This window comes from Cavia porcellus, unplaced genomic scaffold, assembly GCF_034190915.1.
Source record: "Cavia porcellus strain 051 isolate PalLab524CR breed Dunkin Hartley unplaced genomic scaffold, mCavPor4.1 scaffold_6, whole genome shotgun sequence".
NCBI lineage: Eukaryota > Metazoa > Chordata > Mammalia > Rodentia > Caviidae > Cavia > Cavia porcellus.
Genome location: NW_026947489.1, coordinates 50,604,725 through 50,614,875, shown reverse-complemented (window position 1 = coordinate 50,614,875; position 10,151 = coordinate 50,604,725). Strand labels below are relative to the sequence as shown.

At 36.9% G+C, this 10,151-nt stretch overlaps 1 protein-coding gene across 1 annotated transcript; it reads left to right on the top strand.

Moving 5' to 3' along the window:
- The first annotated feature begins 8,628 nt into the window (after positions 1-8,628).
- LOC100718701 (olfactory receptor 9A4-like) lies at positions 8,629-9,570 on the top strand. Its single transcript, XM_003475293.2, has one exon. It carries the CDS (start codon positions 8,629-8,631, stop codon positions 9,568-9,570), a length of 942 nt encoding a protein of 313 aa, XP_003475341.1.
- The last annotated feature ends 581 nt before the right edge of the window (positions 9,571-10,151 follow it).

The window sequence follows — 10,151 nt, the reverse complement described above, 5'->3', positions numbered from 1 at the left end:
GGTTTCTCTTGTAAGAGAAACTCAAAATTTAAAGAGAAAATAAAAGATAGGAAACAGAGAGGTAGACTTTATGTAGATAGAAAGGGATTTGCAATATGTGGACAAAAGGTGGAAAAGAGGAAGGGGAAGTAAAAAGAGCTACTGTAACATATAGATTCCAATTGCCCAAAATGAATGTGATTATTTGTATTACAAACATTCCAGTAATAAAAGGAAAAATTGGGTATCCATCATGGGAGACCCTGGGACTAGGAAATCTTTTTCTCCTGTAGTTTAAAAACTTTGAAATTTTAATAAGATTTATTGTTGAGGAACACCTTCAGATGGGACCAGAAGATCCATCTGTTTATGTACCCATCTTTGAATATCAATATATAGTCAAAGTCTTTATTGAAAATTAAAATTTGCACTTACGTTCACAAGAGATATAGGTTTATAGATTTCTTTTCTTGATATGTCAGGTGTCAGGAAGACTTTGACCTTATAAAATGAACTGGGAAGTGCAGCCTTCTCAATTAATTTTCTGGAAGATTTTGTGTAGGATTGATGATATTGATTTCTTTAACATTTGATAGAATATACCAGTAAAGTAATTTGGATATGGACATGGGTTTTCTATGTGAAAAGGTTTTAAACTATGTAGTGAATTTATTTAGCTTGTTTAGGCACACTCAATTGTATTTATTTTTTAGTTAGTTTGGTTAATATTTTACCTTTAAATTTTTTTCCATTTTTTCACATTTATCAATGGATTTCCCTTTTAAGGTGTTGTATTCTGTTCTTTTCCACTTAACATTAAAACTAAACTTTATCCATCCAGTTTATAATAGCTCAAGAAAAAAAGAGTTCTCATCTACATAATTATAATAGCTGTATAAGGTAAAATTTAGTGCCAATGAAGAGCAATAACTTCAGTGTAACAATATCTTGATGTAGAAGTTGCAACTTTAAGAGTTCATTCATTAAGTATGTAATTATAAATGTCCAAGAATATTTATGACATCATTTTTCATAATGAGAATGAAAAGAATTTCTAAATTTGGTCAATAAAGGATGAGCTAGTAAGAATCAGACATCTACATATTGGAATACTATTGAAAGAAGAAAGGTAGGACAGTATATGCTCACATGGGAAGGCACATTTCATACGTCACTGAATGTGAGAGGAAAATTTGTAAACAGATTTTCACAAAACTTTCTTTAAAAATATAGATACTCAGGATCTGCTTGGCCTGGGTCATGCCCCTGGCCAGGATCCAGTAAGTCATCCCAAACCAATTTCATACATGTAGCACACACTAATTTAATGAAGGCCACAGACAACTGACTGGCCTGGAGGGGAGGGGCCAGCATATGCTGCCCCTGATTGCACGTCCATGACCAACTGCAAACTGGAGAGGGCAGAAATCTCTAGCCAGCGTGCTTCAGAAGAACCATAACCAACAAGGAAAGGGACTGAGACCTCCACTATACACCTCTGTGGGAGAAACAAAAACATGACAAGAGAAAGAAATAAGAAAAAGCCCCCAGTTCCCAAGCCTGAGAATATTGATCCAGGAGAGGCAAATACAAAAGAGACTGAGGGCAGCAAACATGCAATATCAGACACGGCATCAATGGACATAAAGAGATATCATCAGGACCTCATATATGAGCTCAAAAGTGAAATATTTAATCAAGTAAAGCAAGATATAAGTAGATTAATAAAAGAAATGTCAAGCACCTCTCAAGAAGACACAGATGGAAGAATGGAGAAACACACAAAAAAATGAGAGAAATGTTCATTGAAGAATATAAAAGAAAACCTAGAATACAAGAAGCAGATTCAGAGAGATTGTCAGGAAATTAAAAACTCCATTTAACAAAACTGCTTGAAAGAAATTAAGGATAGACTATCAAAACTGAAGACAGGTTTGCAATGTGTGATCATGAAAGGAAAGATCTCTTACAAATAATAAGGAAACAGGCAGTAACAATACAAAGTCTATAAGACAACAAGAGGGTCTATAACTTAAGAATAAAAAATGTGAATGAAGAAGCAGGGGTAAAAACAAAGGAAATATGAAGACTATACACATAAATAATTAAGGAAAACTTCTCAAACATAGGAAAAGGAAATGATATTCAGATGTATGAGGCATACAAAACTCAACCACCTACAGCCAAAACAGGACTACACACATGCATATAATAATGAAGATCCCAGAAATCCAATATAGGAACAGAATATTAAAAGCCATCAGAGAAAATAAACAGATCACCTATAAAGGAAAACTCATCAAAATCCCAACAGACTTCTTGACACAGACTATCAAATCAAGAAGAGCTTGGAGCAAAGCATTCCAAGCCCTGAAAGAAAATAATCTCCAGCCCAGATTGACGTACCCTGAAAAACTGTCTCTAGAAATTAATGGAGAAACAAGACGCTTCCATGATAAAGAGGAACTAGGGGAATTTGCGACCACAAATCCAACCCTACATAGAACACCAAAGGACATTATAAAGAGAGAGAAAAAAATGCCAGAATATCAGGAACAGTGCCAGAGAGGCCTCAATGAATGGAGCAGACAGTGGAATGAGGGATAAAAGTAGACAGCCAATGACAGAAAAATAGCACAGCAGAAATGTTGGCTATAATCTCTAAAACAGATGGCCTTGATACACTAAAAAAAAAAAAAGAAAAAAGAAAAAGAAACACAGGCAGAAGTAGATCAGGAGATAGGGACCACTGAGATGCTCCATATAGGAAATATAATTAACCTGAAAAAGGTTTATGGACTGAAAATCAAATATGAGAAAAACAATGCTCTATGTGACAGGGAACCAGAAAGAAATAGGGGTGACTCAACCAACACCTACAGATAGGTTGAAAAGACAGGACGCTTATGTGCAATAGAGAATTACTTAGCTATAATGAAGGAAAACCTTGAGGCTTTTGTAGGTAAAGGAATACAAAGTGATATCAAATCCAGGAGTCAGAAGGTTCAGAACCACTTTGGTAAACAGCAGGTTGTCCCCCCAATCTAAAAACTGAGGGAGTTAGTGGGACCCAAAATGTGCAGTGCAGCCTGAGGGAGTGAAAGGGAAGGAATAGTCTGAAAAAGAAGGGAGAGGGTATTGTTAATAGTGTATTAGGACTTAAAACACACATTGCTCATACCACTCTGTTTAGATGGATTATATTCTGTTCCAGTTTGTCTATTTGTACTAGATTTGAGGGCACAGACAGCTTTCCTGAAATAGCAAGATATAGTATGGTAATCATCCTTAATTTCCTATTAACTTAATCTGAAGCCCTGTATAACTTACACAGTTTTATCATCCTGATCTTAGTTGAATCTAGTTTGTTAGAGTGCTGATTTTTTTGGTACCAGAGATCAAAATCACAACCTCACACTTGCCAGGCAGGCGCTTAAGCCACTGAGCTAAATCCCCAGCCAAGATTGCTGTTTTGTATTGACAGATTTTATTCAAATCTGTTTTGATTGACTGTATCAAGTCTGAGAGTATAGGCAACTACACTGAAGATGACAAGACTTACTAGGATACCTGCTCTGGTTTGATTATTACTTGCTTTTGAAGTTTTGCACTGCCTACAATGTTTTGATTTTATTAATATTGTTATACTATGCCTGGTGATATAGACAAGTCTATTGAAGATAGCAAGAAACAACACAGTAGCCATTGTAGATCACCTTGTACTGTGGTTTTACATGACTTTTTTGTTGCATGTTTTTATAGGAATTTGTTTTGTTTCATCTTGTTTTGTTTTGTTTTTCCCTTTAATACAGAAAGGATAAAAATACATGTAGAGACTCATGCATGCATAGAACCTATAAACATTTTATGAGAACTGATCATACAACACATGATGAAATGAATAACTACTTTAAAGGAAAAGAGACACTACAGTACCCAGTGCTGATTCTTTAGCATCATGATGTGACATCAAGTAATACTATTATTCTTTGTTCAGAGTGATTTTAGCCTGTTTTGTTTTGTTTAATTTCAACACACATGAAGGTATGGACAGCTATTTTGAAGAAAATGAGAGACACTATGACAGTCATTGTTGACTTCCCTATTTCTGATTTTGAAGACCTAAAATGCCTTTCTCATCTTGTTCAGATCAGTTCTATACTATGTTGTTTCATATGAATTCTCTGTGAAGATATGGACAACTATTTGGAAGAAAACTAGATACAATATGATAGTGAAGATCTCTGATTGTCTTGCTTTGAAATTTATGTCTCTTTCTTTGCTTTTTTGTGTTCTGTTTAATTTTACTCTCTTTAAAATAAAAAAATAGTTGCTCAGAAAATGTTAAAATTAAATGGTAAACATCTTAGGCTGAGGCAAATTAAAGATTTAGGAAAGAAAATTATTCCTAATTTATATACTTATTTGCTAGGCAACAGTTTCAGATTTAACAGGTATACCTAAAGTGAAAACCCAAACCAGTAAAACATTTGATAATTTTCATTTTTCCTATGTGTTCCAGCAAGGATCAGATTTCTGATTTTCATTTTGCTGATTCTTCCAGATTGTGAAGGTAGCTGCCTGTGCAGGTTCCATTCTTTTTTTTTTTTTTTTGTCTTGTTCCTAATTTTTATATTTATTTTATTTTATTTTTTATTTAAAGAGAAAAAAGAAAGGACATAAAAAACAAAGCAGTAAAAGGGTATAAGTAATATAGAATTTGAAGAAAAAAATATACAGTAAGAAATCACTAGTTAATAGGTTACATATTGTCTTCTTAGAAACAGTTGTCCAAATTATAAAATTAAAGCATATAAAGTGGACATTTACACAGTGAGATTGCAGACAGTTCCATTCAATGATCCAACAAAATCTCAGTAATGTGGTTTTCCATCCTATACACTCAAACATACATGCGGTTATATCCCTTAGTCCACCTTCCTTTCCTCTCTTTTTTACAATAACAATTACACTTTTTGGGTTTTATTACTCTCACAGTTCTTATTACTTTTTTTTTTGATTCTTTTTTTCTCACTCTAGGGAGCCCGGCTGGTAGTCAGGGACATGCCACAGAAAAATAAGTGACTGCAACAACCTTGCTCAAATGCACACAGAAGCACATGTGCTCAGGAAAGAGAAAGATTGAGATGCTGCAGTGAGGGGTTAGGCTTTGAGGTACAGCATCACAGTGAGTCCACAGCACTAGGATCAACAGCCTTTGTGAAGCAAGTAAAGGAGTTATCAGGATTCTTGGGTGATTTACGTAAAAGACAGACCTTCATGCTGGTTTTGAGTGATGTTGATCTATGTTTTAGAGGCTAATTTTGGTGTCTCCTGTTGGAGGAAGGAACTGGTTTTGGCTGTAAAGAGCTAAGTTGCTCCATGGAACAGCCTGAGATCAAGAGGAGAGAAGATGAATAGCTCAGAGTTGGATACACTTCGAAATCTAGACCTGGTATCTTGCGGAAGTTAAAAGTTTCCTGATTGAAAAGTTTTTTAGCTTTCTAATTATATAAAAACTTTCAAAAGTTCTATAATTTAATTGGGCAAAAGAAAAAATAACTAAAATTTTTCCACTCTCTTCAAATTGATTGCTTAGGGACTCCCTGAATGTGAGATAATGGAGAAGTAGTATCTCAGGGACAAAGTCCCTTTGGGAAAGAGAATGCGGAGAAATGGATAGAGAGCTAGAGACCCTCAACTCTACACAACACAGTTATACTTGGATTCTCACTGAACTCTTATGAGGACACATACTTTACACCATGATTAGGGACAGCAGCGTCTTGCAAGGCCCAATACCTGCCAAATGCGTCTTGACCTCAACTAAGCCCAAAGAAAATGAGAACTGGTGACAAAGCTCTTCTATATTGGCGAGTCCCTTCTTAAGGCTTCTCCTCTGAGAAGGAGTGAGTAGGAGGGCTCAGGATGAGAAACTCAGGGCCTGTATGCCTTTTGAAATCAGGATACTAGGGCTAGGAGAGGGCTAAGGGGACAGCAGAGTGGACTGGCTCAGCCCTGTGTCCCTCCAGCACAGCACTGGGACCCTTCAGTAGTGCACTGTCCAACATTGGACACATGCAACTGTATAACATTAGTGGGCCCCCTCTTCTTTTTTCTTCTCCTACTCCTCCTCCTTCTTCTTGCATGATATTGTTATGGCTTGTGTTGGGATGTCCCACCACAGCCTCATGCAATCGTAAGTGGGGCTTTTGCCAAATGGATAAATCTAGGGTGTGTGATTCGTTCATGGTGCAAAGTTAGGATTAAAAGTGGTAGAATTAAGGATGCATGATTTCTAAATCTATCCATTCATTTAGTTGATACTGATCTAATGTTGGTAGCTTAGATACAGCATAAGGAACAGAAAGTTGTTCCTTGTTTTGCCCCTGTCCTCCTTGCTTTGCTATCTTCTGCCTGCAGTGAACTATTTCTCTTCTGTGTGTCTGCCATCCCACTTGCCTTGAAGCCAGCCATTTATGGACTGAAACTTCTACAAACTGTGAGCTAAATAAATTTCTCCTCCTTTAACTGTAGATGTCAAATATTTTGTATTAGCAACTAAGGCAGGTGAAAATCCATAATTTTAAAATACACAGGTTTCTGGTATGTAATTAATACATTCATTGTGGGGAGTTATTCCATATACATGTTACATCTTGATCCTCTTTACTTCTCCTTACTTCCTTCTCCTCTTATCCCTATCATCTCCTGGTTTCCTTCCTATCTCTACCCAGTCTATCTCCTTATTTTGTAAGTTTTATTTTTTATTGCACCCTTTAAATCCTGTATATTTTGAGTTTCTCATATAAAAGAAACCATGTCACACTTAACCAACTGCATCTGACTTATTTCACTTATGTGGATTCAAGCTGCATCCATCTTCCCACAAATGACTCAAATAGTGAACATTCTGCTTTCTTATTTTTGTTTATTTGGTGATAGTTACCTCTAGATTGTGGGAAACTAGAACACCAAGCTCTCTTACCAATTTCATCCTTTAACTCTGATTAACTTTCAGTAAGATACCCATAGAGAAGTAAAAAGAGTTGCATTGTAAAGGGAAGGGAAAAAAGAAAGTGGTAAACTGAGATAAAGAAAAACAAAGGAGAATAGAGGAGAGGTCTACTGGTGCACCTGGCTGTGACACTGAGTCTCATTCAGTCATTGTCATACATCTGTTCATTCATGACCTGCCAAAAATTTTCAGCACTATTTCTTTGGTCCAAGAAAGAAATGTATATTTAAATATTTATATATAAAATTAAAATATATAAGTATATATTCACATAAATTTATATACAAGTGCATATATTTGTGTACAAAACATACATCTATTAGACATATGACTATATATGTATATAGTTTTAGAATACAAGTATAAAGAAGACAGACTTTCTGTCATAGAATTCACCTAAAAATGTCCCAGGTGAAACATAAATAAATTAAATGTCATAACCCTCTTCCTTGCTTTATTTTATCCCTATGCAATGATTAATATACTCATCTATTATGTATTATATTTACTTTTCCTATGTGTTTACTAGCCTTAGTTAACTTTCACAGTGCAAGGATTTTTTTTTATTCAGCTAATGACTACATTTGTTTAGCATTAAATAAAGGAATGAGATCAACCGTTAGTCATATGTTACCAGGTAATAACAAGTGCTGTGTGGAGAACTGAAGTCCAGGAATGAGCATGCTTTCTTGCTCTGGTAGGGTGCCTGGGAAGAGTTCTTTGGAGAGAAGATATCTGAGTGATGGGGTCAGGTGAATGTGGGATGCAGGCATCTAACCGTCACTGCCTCAGGTTCAATCCTTTATTATTCCAGATACTGTCTTCCCTTCCTCCTAGCACTTCAAGGGGAACTTGAGTTAGAGAAGAAGATAGCTGCTTTTGAAAATTATCCCACAACCCCATATTATTATGTTGAATTTTTGCTGCTCTATAATATGGAGCTTTTAAGATCTTAGAACAGTGGGCCAGGGATATATCTCAGTGACATAAGTGCCTGCATGGAAAGTGCAAAATCTTGAGTTTGATTCCCAATGCCATAAAATAATAAAAATAATAATAATAATTACTATTATTATTTCTGGGAGCAGCAAGATGCTGGCCTCTGAGGCCCAGCATTTTTACTGATGCCCTATTGGGAATCTATGCACTATCACGATATTAAGCAGTGGAAGTCAAAGTTCCACACTGTGCACAACATCTAGAGTTCTTTAATGTTTCCTGTGTACATTATTTTAGGAGGAAGTAGAGCAAATCAAGACCAGACGGTCCTGATTGTCAGAACCTCAAAGCTGACCTATATGGAAAGTATCACCCTTTTCCCCTAAGAGAAGACACATTCAGTGGGGAAGATGATAAGGAACCTTTCCCTCACTCTGACAGAAAACAAGGTGTCTTTACCCATTCAGAGGAACTAGCTCCACTTGAACTGGAAGTCTCTTTTACTGATCAAGATGATAATACTTAGCAAGGCTAAGTACAGAACACAAAGCGCAGAGCATGCCAGCATACAACCAGGTTAGGAATAGTTCCTTATCCTAATCTTCTTTCTGTCTTAAGGTCAGGACCATGTGGAATGAAGCTAACTTGCTTTGGACCTTCGGATTTCAAGAGGAGCTGAAGTGAGCCAACTGATGGACAATCACTCTAGTGCCACTGAATTCTGCCTGGTGGGCTTCCCTGGGACTCAAGAACTGCGTCGTGTTCTTTTTGGTATATTCTTTCTCTTTTATTCAGTGACATTACTGGGAAACACAGTCATCATCATGATTGTCTGTGTTGATAAACGTCTGCAGTCTCCCATGTATTTCTTCCTTGGTCACCTCTCTCTTCTAGAGACCCTGACCACATCCGTAATTGTGCCTGTGATGCTTTGGGGTCTGCTGCTCCCTGGAATCCAAACAATCTCTCTGAATGGGTGTGTTGCCCAACTCTTCCTGTACCTTGCTCTGGGGACCACTGAGTTGGCCTTGCTTGCAGTGATGGCTGTGGACCGTTATGTGGCTGTGTGTAACCCTCTGAGGTACAACATCATTATGAACAACTGCACCTGCATTTGGGTGGTCATCATGTCATGGGCATTTGGATGCCTTTCTAAAATCTGGCCAGTCTATGCCACCTTTCAGTTTACCTTCTGCAAGTCAAATCTGTTAAACCATTTTTACTGTGACAGAGGACAATTACTCAGAGTGTCATGTGATGAGACTTTCTTCACAGAGTTTGTTCTTTTTCTGATGGCTGTTTTTATCATCATTGGTTCTTTGATCCCTGTGATTATTTCCTACACCTACATCACTTCCACCATCCTCAAGATCCCTTCAATCTCTAGCCAGAGGAAAGCCTTCTCCACTTGTGCCTCCCACTTCACATTTGTTGTGATTGTCTATGGCAGCTGCTTGTTTCTTTATGTAAAACCCAGGCAAACACAGGCAGCTGAATACAACAGGGTAGCGTCACTGCTGGTTTCAGTGGTGACCCCTTTCCTGAACCCTTTCATCTTTACTCTCAGGAATGACAAAGTCAAAGAAGCCCTCCGTGATGGAGTGAAACACTGCTGTCAGTTCCTCAAAGATTAGTGTTTCTCTAAAGCAGCTTTTAATGGTGTGTCCTCGGTCCTCACGAGGGGTTATTGAGTGCTCTAAAACTCCTAACTCTTCCCTTTCATTATCATTGTTACCATTACCAGATTGTGTGTACAAATCTAATTGTGACATGGAGGTAGATAAAATAGTGAAAGATGGGCTGCGTACTGTGCAAACTAGTATTTCATGGACATCGTCTATGCTTCCTGCTACTGCTGAATTCATGCATGCATGTTCTTGGGATATGGAAAGAACTAGAGAAAGGGTACATATTTTAGGAGTTGTTTTACCTCAAGGACCTATAAGCCATCTCTAAAAAGTGTATTTTTTCGTGAGGAGAGGCCTTAAGGAAAAAGAAAACATTAAAGGTATCATCAACAATATAGAAGTAGAGACACTTACTTGGTTCTTTACCAACTGTTAGATTCTTTCTCTACATTTTTGTGTAATTTCTTGACAGGATGGATATATGCATTTTAACAATCCTGAGGATCTATTTTTTTTTGTGGACCATATAATTTTTTTTGTGGCCCCATTGTTATTGCAAAGTAAACGTAGTAGTTTTTACATTCGCC